Here is a 16,434-nt window from a genome sequence, read left to right as displayed (position 1 = left end):
AAATGAAGCCACATATTCACAAGGGGAAATGTACATAAATGTTCATAGCAGCTTTTTTTGTAATCACTTAAAACTGTAAACAACCAAAACGTCCATCAACCCGTGAGTATACAAAGTGAGTATACAAAATCTGGTATACTCACAGTGGCTCTGGTGGCGCAGTGGTTAAAAAGCATTGGGCTACTATACGAAAGGTTGGCAGTTCAAACCTACCAGCTGTTCTGTGGAAGAATGTTAAGGCAGTCTGCTTCCGTAAAGATTTATAGCCTTAGACAATGTTTCTACGGGTGTATTTGTATGTGCTGTTAAGAATGTTTTGGTGTATAGTAGAGCTGACAAGGGACATGGTTGTGGTGGGTTCTTGGCCACAGCCAGCTACCCAGAGCAAGTAGTTGGACGTATGGGCTTAGGACCATGGTCACAAGGGATATCAAGCTCAATTGGTATAACATACCACACAAAAACATTTTTCTACATCCTACTGTTTACAAGGGGAGCTCTGGTAGCATAGTGGCTAAGGCACTTGACTGCTAACCAGAAGGCTGGCAGTTCAAACCCACCAGCACTCCTCGGAAGGAAGGTTGGGCAATCCTACTTCCGTAGTGATACTGCCTCGGAAACCCAAGGAGGGGTCGCTATGAGTCAGGGCTGACTCGACGGCACACAACAACAACAACAACTGTTTACAAGAGGCCTTCTAGATGCAGCAATGGGTCTCTCATCATCTAGGGCAAAGAAGAATGAAGAAAAGCAAAGATGCATGGAAACAATTAGTCCAAGGAACTAGTAGACCATGTGATCCTCAGTCTATGTGACTATGAGAAAAATTAGATGGTGCCCAGCTACCTACTCAGAGGGAGATCAGTGCAGGAGATCCTGGATAGAGTGGGAGAACAATGTGGAACAAAACTCAAAATCATTAAAAGAAAAAGACCAGGTTTGCTGGTCTGATAGAGCCTAGTGAGACCCCTGAGACTCTGGCTTCTATTTACTCTTCAGGTCTAGACCTGAACTCACTCCTGTGGCTTCCAGCCAAACAACAGACAGGCATATGGGGTAGACAATTACATTAGGAAGATACACTCCTTGGAGCGAGCAAGTGTGGTAGAACAGAAGGGCTGTGTATGCACAGGGAAACAGTTTTGGAGGCAGGAGTGCATGGGAGGGAAGGACACAGAGAAGAGGTAACTATAGGGAGGAAATGGGAACAGAACTGTTACACTGTGGGGAACTGTAGTCAATGTGTCATGAAAGAAAATGTGCATGAACTCTTGTACAGAAGATGAATTTGCTGTGTAAACTTTCACGCAGATTACATTAAAAAAATAAAAAAGGATAAATCTGAAAATAACTATGCTGACTGAAAGAACGCAGAACATCCTCACAAAAAGGAGTACATACTACATGATTCTATTTAACATTCTAGGAAATACAAAGGAATTTAAAGTGTCAGAAAGCAGAACTGTTTCTGCCTAGAGACTAGGAAGACAGAGATGGATTACAAAAGGGCAAGATGAAATTTTGACGGTGATGGCTATGTTGTCTTGATTAAAGCGATAATTTCAGGAGCATACACATGTCAAAACTTTAATTGTAAACTCTGAATATAAACATATGCAATTTGTTATGTCAATCATCCCACTGTACAGCTGTTAAAAAACAAAACAAAACAAAAAATTAATAGATGAGCGAACCTATACAATTGGCCAAGGGGAAAAAAAATTCAGTGAGCTAGAAGATCAAGCCAAGGTATTCTTTTAAAACACTGGACAAAAAAGACAAGAGAGAATGAATGAAAATTGTTAAGACATAGGGACAGAAGAACCAGAAGCATCAATAAATCTCAAATGAGTTCTATGAGAAAAGGTGAGGAAGATGCTAAAAATAAATATATCCTAGACACAAACAGGTGAAATTTTTGGAATGTCAAAAATAGAAAAATTTTCAGAGATTCTGAAGAGATACAACAGGTTACCCAAATTGACTGATACCAGATCTCTCACTGGCTAAAAATAAGGGGGAAAAAAAAGTCTTCAAAACTGAGGGAAAATAACTATAAACTAAACTAAAAGATCTATCAAACAAACAAACAAAACATACAGGGATATTTCTAGACATGCAAGGGACTCAAATCTTACTTGAATTGTTCACACAATACAACAACAAAAAAGAAGCAAAAGCAAAAAATTGCTAACAAGTGTCTATGAAGAGGACTAAGGAGAAATATATACTACACAATAGAAAACTATAAACAGCAGTTTAAAAAGGAATGGAATAGATTTCAAATGCCCTGGGAGGGGAAAAGCAGCCTCAGAATGAAACATAAAGAAAAAAAATTAAAACACGTAAAGTGAAAAGCCACCTGATATACTATTATACAAACCTAAAAACAAATGGTTGAAGGTAAACAGGTAAAAAAGTAGGTTGGCTAACACAAACGTGTACTGTAAGCAAACTAGAATTCAAGTCAAAAAACATTAATGGGGTGAAGATATTCTGTACTAATAGAAAGTAAATGAAGCACACGGAAAAGGTACAGTGTAATAGCCTTGAACCATTGTGATGCCAAGTGGCTTCAAATATATAAAGAAAAAGTAGAATTACAAAATTCACCACAATCATGAGTAGAGATTGTAACAAATTTCTGCCAGAAATCCACAGCTCAAGTAAACAATAGCAAAAAGACATTAGTCATTTTGAAAACACAATTAACTTTGTAGTCACCAGAAAATATACTCTTAACAAGCTTGAATACATTACCCCTAAACTGACCTTCAGTTAAATTACATAGTATATCAAACACAAAACCAACCAACCAACCAACCCAAAACACTGGAGGTCACATTCTCTAAACTCAGAATACATTCGAAATTAATAACAAATAATTAGAAAATATATTTGCAAATAACCCTTGAATTAAAAAGACAATAAAAACAGAAATAAAACTGTTGAAATTGACAACAATGTAAGTAGCTAAAGCAGTACTCAAAGGAAAATCCATAGCCTTAAACGAATTCACTAAAAAAACTAACAAGAAAGTAAAATTTTTAGTTCAAGAATAAATAAATCCAAGAAAAGCAGGAAAGATTTAAGATAAAAGCAGAAATTAATGGAAAAAAGATTCAAATCAGCATTTGACCAATAAACACTATTTTCAGTTCGTAAATCTGAAAATAGTTTTTTTTGGAAAATAAAAAAACTTTCAGCAGATTTTATGAAAAGTAAATAGGGCTCTAACTCTAAAAGACACCAAATCCAAATGTCTTTAGTTGATTGTTGCCAAATTTTCAAGGAATAGATTATTTAATCCTATACATTCATTATATTTTCTGTATGCTCTTGCAAGTTACCTAAATGAGTGTTATAATGTTAGCTCTACCATAATACAAAAAGTTGCAGATACTGTACACATTTCACATGTTTATTTTACAAGTTATAGTGTGATACTGACCCAGGAATAGCTATAAAACCAAACTTATTTCTGTCGAGTCAGATCCGACTCACAGTGACCCTTCTTTGGTTTCTGAAGTAATATCACAACAGAAGTAGATTGCCCAATCTTCCTTCCAAGGAGTGGCTGGTGGGTTTGAACCGCCAGCCTTCTGGTTAGCAGTCAAATGCCATAAGCACTACGCCACCAGAGCTCCTAGGAATAGATATAGATTAACAAAAACAACAATATAAAAAAGGTATGCATATAAAATGGACTTTTGTGTGGAACAATGTTGGCAATTCAAATTAGGATGGAAATGATGCCATATTCAGTATACAATGGGATAACTGATTAGGAAAATTCCAGAAAAGATTGTTAAATTTGTGAGTATTAATTTTTACATCAGGACAATTAAAAAAATATAAGAGTTAAGAGACAAGCAAGAGAGCAAAAAAATGAACCAGAGACAGCAAAAGACATTTGCAAGTATTATAATAAAGGCTTAATATTCACGGTGTATCAAAAAATCCCTTTATAGAACATAAGCAATACAAAAGAAAAAATATGCAAAAGATATTACAGACATTTCAAAGAAACGTAAATTGAGAAAACACATAAAAACATGCTTAGAAGCAGCTATTGGAGAGACTTCAAATTTAAACAATCAGATATTAGTAACCCATCATACTGGTAAAAAAATCTTTAAAGAGTAGTAATACCCAACGGAGCTCTGGTGGCATAGTGCATCTGATTGCTAACCAGAAGGCTAGCAGTTCAAACCCACCAGCCACTCCTTGGAAGGAAGGTTGGGCAATCTACTTCCGTAGAGATACTCCTTGGAAATCCAAGGAGGGGTCACTGTGAGTTGGGATCGACCCGACAGCAATGAGTTTGTTTTTTAGAGTAATATCCAATGCTCAAAAAATTGAAAGGAATCAGGTACTTTTATCCACTGTTGGTGGGAGTATAAACTGGTATACCTTTTTGAAGGAAAATTTATTACGAATAAAAATAAACATACACAAAATAAGTCTATTTCTTCTCAATATCTACCCTAGATTAGGACAGCTACATATATGCACTGTACTGATTTTTAATTACAAAAAAAGGGAAACAATCTGAACAGTCACAACAGACAAAATGAGTACCTAAACCACACTGTGGAATACCATGCAATAATGATTCAAAGGAATGAGACAAATCTATACATGCTGACATGGAAAGATAGTCAAAATACATTAAGTGAAAAAAGTAAAGCTCAGGACATAAAATTTTCCTATCACTCATAAAACAGTAGATGGGGAGATAAAACTATGTATTCCTACAAATTCCATGTACGTTTTATATGAAATATTTGCAAATAATGCAGAAAAGTTGAAGATATATAGTGAACACTCATAAATCCACCCACATTCTACAATTTTATTATATTAATTTCTATTCAAAGTATTTTACTATATTAACTTAACATCTACCAAACCAAACCCACTGCCATCAAGTCGATTCCGACTCACACTGACCCCCACTGAGTTTCCAAGGTGGTAAATTTTTATGGAAGTAGATTGCCCAGTCTTGCTTTAGGGAGTGGCTGGTGGGTGTGAACCACCAATCTTTCTGGTTAGCAGTCAGATGCCTTAGGTACTGTGCTACCAGAGCTCCTTAATTTAGCATCTAGTCACTGTAAATTTCGGGTGTATTTCAAAGTTGCAGCTGTTAGTACACTTTACTCCAGTGAATTACATTATTAACTGGAATGGAGAAAATAATTTACATCCCATGAAATACACCAATCTCCAATGTATTGTTAGATGAATTGACAAGTGCATTCATCTATATAATACAAACGCCTATCAAGATAAAGAACTTCATCGCTTTCCCAGAAAGTTTCCTCCTGCCCCTCATCCCATCCCTCTAGAGGCAATCTATTTTTGCTTATTTTTCCATCATAGATTATTAGTGTTGCTTGTTTCAGAATTTCATATAAACGAAATCATACAGTATGTACTCTTTTGGGTAAAGCTTCTTTTCCACTCAGCATAAAGTTTTTTTTCATCCTCAGCCAGCATTTGGAGAGCGTGGACTGCTCACAAGTGGTCAAAGAAGCGGTTTGTAGAATAAAGCCTTGGAGAGGAAGGAATGTGTGTTAAAAGCGAGGCCCCTGGAGCCAGGTGGACCTGGGCTTACATCCTGGCTCTGTTGCTAACTAGCTATGTGACCTTGGGCAAGTCACTTAACCTCTCTGAGCTTTGGTTGCCTCATTTGTAAAATGAAGATCAGAATCTAGTCTTAAGGCTGTAATATATGTAAATACTTCAACACAGTCTTGGTCACCTGAGGGTTTCAGCATGTTTTTCAGATTCACCCATATTTTATGGTATCTGTTCCTGTTTACTGCTGAGTAATATTCTCCCATGTGGAAATACCAGTTGGTCTTTTATACATTCAGCTGATGGACACCTGGATTATTTGGAGCTATTATGAATAAAGCTACTATGAAAATTCTTACACAGGTGTTTCTGAAGACAAACGTGTCCATTTCTCTTAGGTAAATACCTAAGGAATAGAAATGCTCAGTCAACAGTAGGTCTATACTTAACTATTGTAAGAAACTATTAGACTTTTATCCAATTTAGACATATCATGTACTATAATTCAAAAAGTATTAAAACGTTAATAGTGGCTACTCAGTGAAAAGCTGAGGATGACCGTGGATTTACTGATTATTCATACTATATTGCAAAAATTCAAATGGTGTTACTTTGTTATATGAAAAGAACATAGCACCCAGTGCACATTGGGGTGAACATTTGCATCAGGTAGATACACTCCTTAGAATGATCAATTATGGGAGAACAGGAGGACAGTATTTGCACAGGGAGATAGTTCAAGGCAGGAATGCATAGGAAAGAAGGATACAGGGAACAGGTAACTACAGGGAGGAAGTGGGAAGAGAGCTTTATACTGTGGGGAACTGTAGTCAATGTCATGAAACAAAATGTGTATGAACCGCTATATGGAAAACGAATTTGCTCTATAAACTTTCACCCACATCACAATAAAAATTTTTTAAAAAAAAGCTTGCAAGTGGCCATCTAAGATGCAACAATTGGTCTCTCCTCATCCAGAGCAAAGAAGAAAGGAGAAAACCAAGGACACATGGAAACAATTAGACAAACGGACTAACAGACCATGTGCATCTCTGCCTATACAACCCTGAGACCTGCGGTGTAGTAAATTACTTAGTGTGGCTTTTCTACCCATAAGTCTTTGTAAACTCTAAGGTGGGAATTGCTATTAGCTACGGAGGAGATCCTGATTTTAAAGTCGCCCACCTGGGTTATTTCTGTTGGGCGTGGCACAATACAATGTTCTGGGAAGTTCCCACTCTCTCTCATGTGCTTAGAGTTCTGATGCTGTGATTGGCTAGTTTGACCACCCTTCCAGGCTCAAAAGGAGGCCTCCTGGAGGCAGAACTCTCTCTGACTGCTGGTGGAGGAAGACATGCTGCTGAAAGAGACACGTACCCCTGAAAGAGACACGTGCTGCTGGGAAAGAGACGCGAGAGACACGCATTGCTGAGTGAGACACCGAGGGACCAGCACTGCTGGGAAAGAGACTGTGAGAGACTCTTGGCTGAGGGACGGTGGGCTGGGAGAGAGACTGAGCGTTCTTCCTGAACTTGAGTTGTAGCCTGGTGCTTTCCTGATAAACCCTGTAATCTGTGAGTTCTGTGTGGCCACTGCAGTGAATTATCGAACCCAGGAGAGAGGTGGTGGGTGCCTTGGGAGGAACGGTTGGTGAAAGGGCTGGAGGGAGGCAGCATGTCTGGCCTTGCAGTAATAGGCCTTGGGTTACTGCTGGTAATCCTGCCTTCCCCTTGTAGGGTTAGAGGAGGTCAGAACATGTGGCCTCCTTGTCGTTTTAGCAGACCAGAATAACTAGATGGGACCCAGCTACCATTATCAACCACTCAGAAAGGGATCAGCATAGGAGATCCTGGATAGAGCGGGCGAAAAACGTGGAACAAAACTCAAAATCATAAAAAAGACCAGGCTTACTGGTCTGATGGAAAATGGTAAAATTCCCAAGATTGTGGCCCCTAGTTACTCTTCAGGCCTGGAATTGAACTCACTTCTGTGGTTTCCAGTCAAACAACAGATAAGGTGAACATTTACACGAGGTAGGTGCACTCCTTTAAGAGTGCACCTCCCTTCTGGGAGACCAGAAGGGCAATATTTGCACAAGGAGATAGCTCAGAGAGTAAGAATGCATAGGAAGGAAGGACACATGGAAAAGGTAACCATGGGGATGAAGTAGAAAGAGAGTTGTTACATTATGGGGATTGCAATCAATGTCATGAAACAAAATGTATATGAACTGTTGTATGGAAAATGAAATTGCTCTGTAAATTTTCACCCAAATCACAACTTAAAAAAAAAGAGGCGGGGGGGAGGGGGGAGTCAATAGTCCAGCTGAATTTAGAAGAGCTTTAAAAAAGTTACAAAACATCTTCAGATGGTGTTTTAAGTTTTTCGTCAGAGTTTACAGGCATACCTCATCTTTATTGCACTTCACAGACACTGCCTGAAAAAAAAAAAGTGAAGGCTATGGCAACCCTTCATCTAGCAAGCCTACTGGTGCCCCTTTTCCTACAATATATGCTCACTTTGTGTCTATCACATTTTGGTAATTCTCATGGTAACTCAAACTTTTTCATAATGCCACTGCACACTTAACTGATTATAGTGGAAACATAACTTTTATAGGCATTAGGAGATGAAAAAAATTGTATGACTCACTTTATTGTGTGATATTTGCCTTATTGCAGTGGTCTGACACTGAACCTACAATATTTCTAGGGTATGCCTATTGTAATTAAGTTTGTGTGTCAACTTGGCTAGGCCTAGTTGAGTGGCTGGGGAGCAGAATGCAGTTATTCCCCATGGTAAGACTGGTAATTAACTCCATAGTGGAATGTATCAGAGCAGCTGAGTAGCTTTAGGGATGTGGTCTGCTTCCCATATATAAGAAACAGCTTTGGGAATGTTCTCTAGCTTATGGCATGCTTGAACTCTGCATGTAGCCGTGTCATTGTTCAGCAGCCTGTCATGCTCTGCCGATCTTGGGACTTTCAATGGACTTGAATTAATGGCCTGCCATGTGGCTTGGTAACATCAGGACTGTGCCATTTTGTCAACCTTGGGCTTGTTAGCCTCAGCAGCCAGTAGCTGCCTGAGTGAAGAGATGCCTCTAGCTTCAGTGGGCCAAGACCAAGAGGCAGAGCTGAAGCCCAAGGTCAAGGGGCTTTCACCCAGCCCCTACAGTCTGGCCCTTGAACTCAGACTTAAAGCCTCCAAACTATAAGAGAATAAATTCCCGTTTGTTAAGGCCATCCCATTTGTGGTATATTCCTGTCAGAGTGGCACTAGGTAACCAAAACACCTATATAAGAAAAGGCTTTGCAAGAACCTGATGTGAGGAAAGTGTGGGTAGGAGCATTAAGGGCTATGAGATTTTAAACACTTGATTACAGTTTTAAAGCTAGGAAAAAGTAGCAGCCTGGGCTTCATCTGAATATGTGCTTTCACAACGAGATTGGAGGGAGGGAGGGAGGGAGTGAACAGGTGAAAGAAAATTCCTGAAATGATTGTAGTAGTAATAGAAGCGTGGGTCACAAAAAGATTCAAAAGAAGTAATGGAAGTAGAAATGACATGATTTAGCCAGGTTTAGATTCCAGATGACAGAAAAGAAGCTATTTTACAAATGGAAAAGTAAGACAGAACTTCAATGCACGGAGGGGAACATGAGCTTTGTTTACCAGGTGACGTATAAGGTACTACAGTTACAGAACTGGTTAAAACATCTAATATTCACTCTCTGAAATTTGTAAAATATGCAGGAAATAAACAGGAGCATGGAATCTGAGAGACATGTCAATCTAGAAATACAATTTGTCGGTGATCATCCATCCCAATTGTTCTATGCAATTGCCAGACAAGATGATGAAGAGAAAACATGGCCAAAGAGAGTATCTGGAAAATACACACGTAGGAAAGAGAAGAAGTGCAGCCAGGAAGGAACCAGGAAAGGAATGATTTGAATAGCACAGTGAGTGAGAGCACACAAAGGACCATAATCTCAGGTTTCTGGCTCTGGCTAGCAGATTAGTGTAATTCACTATAAGGAAGACAGATACAAGAGCAAGTCTTGTTGAGAGGTGATAAAGAGGGCCCGGGATGCCCCTGAAGCACATTAACCTCTAAGAAAAAGGTAGAAAAATGAGAACATTTCCTTAAAACAGTAAGAGATAAAACCAGGTTATCTAACTGTATTTTAAAAATGTGTACATGTTTTAAAAATTTATTTATACAAAAGACTTAAAATGTTAACTATATAAACATTCTAATTGGTTAAAGATTATAAATGTTTTATTACTTTTTAATTTTTATTGTAATTTGGGTCAAAGTTTACAGAGCAATTTCATTTTTCTTACAGCAGTTCATACACATTTTGTCTCATGACATTGACTGCAATTTCCCACAATGTAACAGCTCTCTTCCCACTTCCTCCCCAGTTACCTCTTTCCTACGTCCTTCCCTCACACGCACTGCTGTGCCCCAGTGGTCTCCCTATGCATACACTGCCTTTCTGTTCTCCCATGACAGCTCTCTCCAAGGAGTGTATCTACCTGATGTAAATGTTTAGCCCATATGCCGATCTTTTATTTGACTGGAAGTCACAGGACTGAGTTCAATTCCAGACCTGAAGGGCAGCTAGGGGCCACAGTCTCAGAGGTTTCACCAGGCTCTATCTGACCAGCAAGGCTGTTTTTTTTTTTTTTTTAAATATAATTTCGAGTGTTGCTCCACATTGTTCTCCCACTCTATCCAGGATCTCCTACACAGATCTCCCCTGAGTGGTTGGTAGTAAGATTACAGGTGCTTTTACTTCAAAAGTATAATTAGAATAATAAATTTATCTTTCAAAGTTAATTTTCCTCCTGTTACACAATTTGTGTAAAATAATTGGACCTTAATCATAGATGATGATAAATCATGGAAAAGTTGTTACTGAAGATGGGAGGGTATTTTTCTTTTTTTTAGAATTTCTTTAAATACAACTGACAATATAGAATTCAAAAGTCAGCTTCAAAGAAATCATAAATTGTGAAGGAGTAGTTTCTCTTTAACAACATTAAAAGTATATACTACCTTAATTAAAATGGTAACTGTAACACAACACAGAAACTTACCTCTCCTCCTCCCTTCTACTACCAATCCTTGAAGTGTTGTCACCTGCTGGGTAATGGCTCACTATGCGCTCTGCTGCCGCCACTGCCACTGCCACTGCCACATGCAACACCGATCTTCATTTATAGCCTGTACACAGGGTACGGCAAGTCCCGTTATTTTCCCAACAATGAATACGTTTGAAACGTTCATAAAGTTTCTTTATTATGTCACAGTCCACAGGACAAAGAATAATACCTTAAAAGAACTATGTGACATTGGGAAAACAAAGTTGCCTTTACCCCAGTCAGATACCCAAGATGGGATGAAGTTTAATCTACCAAGCAGAGCATTTACTGAGGCATGGCCCAGAATGGGAGCAGGTGATTCTGAAAAAAGGCACTTCAAGGATCTATAACAAAAGAAAAAGCATATGAACAAAATACAGGTGATAATAGTTTTGGTCCAGAATCCTATGTGTAGAAATCAGTAACTCAAGTTTTAAGCTAATGTTAATATAAAGAAGTTATTAACAGACTTAAGAAAGAATGAACTCCAAAGAAGCCCAGAAGCAGATCTCATTAAATGAACTGATGGCTTCATTTAAACTGAAAAAAAAAAAAAAAAGCTCTGGCTTTGGAGTCTGAAAGTTTAAGGATTTTACCACTAACTCAACAAGTGTTTTGGGGCAAATCAGATCTGCAGATTCAATATTCTCATCTATAAAATGAAGGTATTGGATTAGATCAGTGCCATTTGGACTATTTTGACTGTGACTCACAGTAAGAAATATATTTTACTTTGGGATATGGGTGTATACACACTACACAAAAGTTTCACTAACCAACACTTTTCCTTAGGTAGAATACTAAGTAGTTTTTCTACGTAGTAGGATAAACTGTGATATTTTTACAATTTTGTTTCATTATTTTGAAAAACGTTGATTGCAGCACATCTACAGTTTAAATAACACTAGATGATCTCTATGAGCTCTGGTGGCACAGGGCCTAAGCCATTTGACTACTAATCAGAAGGTTGGCGGTTCAAACCAACCAGGCACGCTGCGGAAAGAAGACTGGGCAATCTACTTCTGTAAAGATTTGCCACCTTGGAAACCCAGGGAGGGGTCGCTATGAGTTGGAATTGACTTGACGGCAGTGAGTATAGGGATTCCAAGGCTGCAAGTCTTTCCAGAAGCAGACTACCTCATTCTGCTCCTGTGGAGTGGCTAGTGGGTTCAAACAGCCAACCTTTTGGTTAGCAGGCCAATGCTTTCCACTATGGCACCAGAGAGCCTAATATTCTGAAGATTTAAATGTAAACAATACAACCAGAAAACATCTTAGATGATGGCTTTATGAAATCTTGAGTAGAGTAGGCTTTTCTCTGCACATCCGACAGACCCAGCAACTTCTACAAGGTGAAAAAAAAAAATCTCAGATTTTCCCCTCAACCATCTACATCAACGACAGGGTGAGGGTGGGAATGTAAAAAGATAATAGAAAACAAAATCTGCACAAATGAAAGGTTTTTTTTTTTTTTTTTTAAGTTTAACAAAATAAAAGCTGTTACCAAAATGTAGTATTTTTTAAAAGGCAAGCCAACAATTACGTCAGGTAGATACACTCCTTGCAGTGATCAATCATGGGAGAACAGAAAGGCAGTGTTTCCACAGGGAGACAGCTGGGAGTGAGGGGGTGGTGCATGGGAAGGAAGGACACAGGGAAGCAGTAACTACAGGGAGGAAGTAAGAAGAGAGCTGTCACACTATGGGGAACTGCAGTCAATGTCATGAAACAAAATGCATATGAACTGCTGTATGGAAAAGGAATTTTCTCTGTAAACTTTCCCTAAAAATAACAACAAAAATTACAAAAAAAAAAAAAAAAAAGACAGAGGTCAAGGAAGAACAGCTTCAGTGCTGATGAAGTTATAAGACCACCAAACACTGTGGATGAACTATAAACTGATAGAAACTTTCAGGAAGGCACTGTGACAACATGTTTTCAAATGTAAAAAGTACATACATTACACATGACCTAGAAATTTCAGTAGAAACATAACCCAAGGGAATCAATCGGCAAAAAAATGCCCATAAGAGGGTAAAGAAAATGGGAGGAATGAGCAGTAGCATGCAATAATGCACAGATACACAAACACACACACACACACAGAATATCTATCTATGCAATGGAATACTAGTCAACTATTAAAAATGGTGATACAGATCTTTATAAACATGGAAAGGTGCCCTAAAACAACACATACCATATCTCTGTATAAAATAAAAAATTGTGTGTATGTATGTACATTTTTAAATGTTATATATATTTCTTAAACTGCCTAGAAAGATATATACTGAAAACGCAAATAGTGAGCATCTTTGGGTGATGAGATCAGGCCAGTGATGTAGGGTGCCTACATGGCAATGAGAAAACAGCCCTCTCTCCTGGAAGACATATCCCCACAGACAAACACCTTGCTAATTTTGCCTTCATGTGCATCAGAAGAAGGTACTTTCTCCAGGCAGATCCAATCAATCTTGAGCGCATACTTCAGCCTCCACTTACCACCACAGAAGCTTCCCCCCTCACCTCCTATACACTCACATACATCCTAGCCAGGATGCCCTTGTGCAGGTCACAACCTGCAGTTTAGGACAGTATTACAGATTACTTCATCCACCTATTTATACCATTCCACACTGGTTTATTATTTACAATAAGCACACAGATTTACTGTTGGTTGATTAGAGCAACATTTATTTTCAACTTTGAAAAAAGACCTTTAGATGCTTATAAAATGAACTCCGACTTTACTTTTAAGGAGCTGTGGTGGTGCAGTGGTTAAGGCATTTAGCTGCTAACTAAAAGGCTAGAGGTTCAAACCCACCAGCTGCTCCACAGAATAAAAATGAGGCAGTCTGCTTCTGTAAAGATTTATATAGCCTTGGAAACCCAACAGGGTTGGCTATGAGTCAGAATCAACTTAAAGGCTACGAGTTTGGTTAACTTTACTTTCACTGCTCCTAAAAACAAATTAAACAAACCCACTGCAACTCCAATTCAAGGAGACCCCATTTGTTAGAATAAAACTGTCCCGTAAGGTTTTTTTTTTTTTTTTCTGGCTGTAGTTTTTACAAAAGTGGGTCACCAGTACTTTCTTCCATGGCACTGCTGGGTAGGTTCAAGCCACCAATTTTTATGTTATCAGCAAGGCTTGGAACCAGTTCAGTCATGGCTGATGGAGTACAAGAACAGACCTGATTTTGAAAATTTGGGTGAAGTGGAAGGGTAACCAAAACAGGAAAAAGTATAGGTCAAAGCCCTGGAATGGGAAGAGGTGCAGTGAGCCCTTTCAAGAGCCTGATGCGGGAGACTGGATTATTCCCAGGGCTATAGAGAAAGACATACACACAAAGCAGCCAGGTTTGCCGCTATCTTCGAGCGAGGCACCACTGCTCAAATCTGGTATTCAAGAGATTCGGTCGCTATGCAATGTGTTCTCTCCTCTTGTTTTCTAAGAGGGAGACTAAGTTTTTAGCAAGGCATAAGCCCTGGCTCACCCAATTTAATAAATTTGGGTCTATTCCAGTTTAGCTTCGTCAGCCATAAATAAACTGGGAAGAACCAGCTCAAAGCCCTGGTTATTAATGTGGTGCAAACAATTTGCGCCACCTAGGGACCAACTACTTCTACAACTCATATATTGCCCTGTTTTGATAATTTGTGAACGTTATCTATTTAATGGCATATACTCAATAAAATTTCTCCCTACATATTATATTAGTTAGATAAGGAGCACTACTTGCAGTGAGAAATGCCATTCTAAGACAAAGATACTCAGTACTGGAAATGAGAAGGCACTGAAGATAGGAGAGGAGAAAGAAGGTGGTGGAAAAATTAATCCTTCTCCCACCAAACTCAAAAAATTCCTTCAGAAGAAAGTACATTCTAGAGAGAAGCAATTAAACTTTATAACTGGCCATCATTTTTTTCCCCCTATTTAACTCCAGATGCAAGATTTACTTTTTTCTCACAAAAGAGCAATTTAAATTAAAATGATGAGTGATTACTATAAAGTTAAGTGAAGCATCTGTAAAATAATATAACCACTAGACATGGATTAAAGGAGAACTGGGTTCTTGTCTTGGCTGTGTGGAATATGTAATTTTATGCAAAGCAAATCACAATCTCTCTGGGTCTCATGTTTTTCACATCTCTCAAGTGGGGGTAGGCTAAACCTTTAACTCCCTTTTAGCTTTTGATAGGACTTTAAGTCTCTTTGTCACAGAAGAGCCAATTTCAGTAAGCAGCAACTTTATTTTCTGAGTCATAGCGAAATTTACTTTCTTCATGATTCTCAAAACTGCAGATCCAAACCCACTCTAGAATTTTATTCCTACTCAGAAGAACGGTGTCAAGGCCCATTAACAAAATTACTTTCCAAAAGGCAGAAGAAGTACAATTAGTTAAGCATAAAGGCAAAAAAGCACTAATCCTTATTCAAACATTATGTAATTTTTTTCATAAAAAGACACCCTAAAAAAACACTACACTGGCTGATGGCGCAAATATTTCTTTTAAAACAAAGAATTGAAGCATTGAAAAACTGCTAAGATATACAATCATCACTCACATGTTTTGAAGTCACAGTAAAAAAACTGTGCAGTTCAGACAGTATTACTTTTCCCAAAACAAGCAAATTGTAAAGAAGAAAATCTCTGTAATCAAAAAGAAATTAGGGAGGAATCAACCTTTTTAAAGGTCCAAATTCAAGTGCACGTTCGTGTGCAATGCCCTGTGATTAACTACACATTCACTCAACCAACCCACACATTCACTCAACGCTCTTCTGACCCGCTGGGGTGGCGGCGAGGACAAGTCACAAGATAGCGGCGGCAGTGGAAATTTCCTATCCCGGCCGTGGGGCAGGGTCTGGCTTCCCGGAACTGCTGGGCGCCTCTGCCAGGGCCTCTCCCAGCCGGCGTGCTCGGTACAAAGGAGGCCCTAGGGCTCGGCCCCAGCACGCTCGGAGCTCGGCTCCAAGCAGGAGTCGCAGCTTCCGGCGCCGCTCGGGGCTGGAGGCCCGGGCTGCACGTGGAAGGAACCGAACCTTCCCGGCGGGATTGCCCAAAGGCCCCGCCGTCCCGGGGTGGAGCGGCGGCCCGCCCAGAAATGAATGGGCCGCTGAGGCGCGGGCCGCGCTCCGCCGCCGCCACTTGCGCTAAGAGTCAGCGGTCAGGGACGAAAGTCTCTGAAGGCGGTGGAGCTATAACGAATCCTGGGCCACGGCGCGGGGGAGCCACCTCCCGCCTTTCCCACCCAAGCCTGCCTGGCGCCCCCGGATCGTCGCCGGCCTCAGGCGCCCAACTGCCGCCCGCTCACCCCAACTCTTGGCGGTTCGCCCTAGGAATTCTCCGGTGGTCGGGTTATAAATGAAGAGCTTCCACTCTGCCAGGCTCTGGTTGAAGGACTTCTTGTCTTTCTTCGTCATGGTGGGCGTGAGTGGACAGTGAGGTGGGCGGAGGCCGCGAGGGTGGATGCGGCAAGGAGCGCGGAGGCGCGTCCAGGCTCAGGCAGCGCAGCCCGGCGGCAGCGGCGGCGGAGGGCGGAACAGCGAAAGACACCACCTTGCTGCGGCGTACACTCGAGCCGACTGCGGCTCGCCGAGCCGGGCAGCCGTTCGGGCTGCTGAAGCCTGACGTCTCCAACGCCCCAGCCAATCCCCGCGCCTCTCGGCCCGCGCCGCCGCCGCCGCTACCGCCTCCC

At 40.1% G+C, this 16,434-nt stretch overlaps 1 protein-coding gene across 1 annotated transcript in view; it reads right to left on the bottom strand.

The window, feature by feature from the left end:
• ATP1B3 (ATPase Na+/K+ transporting subunit beta 3) overlaps window positions 1-16,159 on the bottom strand; it is a 54,706-nt gene extending 38,547 nt beyond the window's left edge. The window contains exon 1 of the mRNA XM_007947534.1: window positions 16,051-16,159. Within this exon, the coding sequence (XP_007945725.1) occupies window positions 16,051-16,159 (109 nt within the window). The remainder of the gene's footprint in view (window positions 1-16,050) is intronic.
• Window positions 16,160-16,434: the final 275 nt, after the last annotated feature.

This window comes from Orycteropus afer, unplaced genomic scaffold (genome assembly GCF_000298275.1).
Source record: "Orycteropus afer afer isolate SDZICR_OR568_19922 unplaced genomic scaffold, OryAfe1.0 scaffold00188, whole genome shotgun sequence".
Classification (NCBI taxonomy): domain Eukaryota; kingdom Metazoa; phylum Chordata; class Mammalia; order Tubulidentata; family Orycteropodidae; genus Orycteropus; species Orycteropus afer.
Note: the sequence above shows the minus strand (reverse complement) of the source record. Positions and strands in the feature narration are given on the sequence as shown.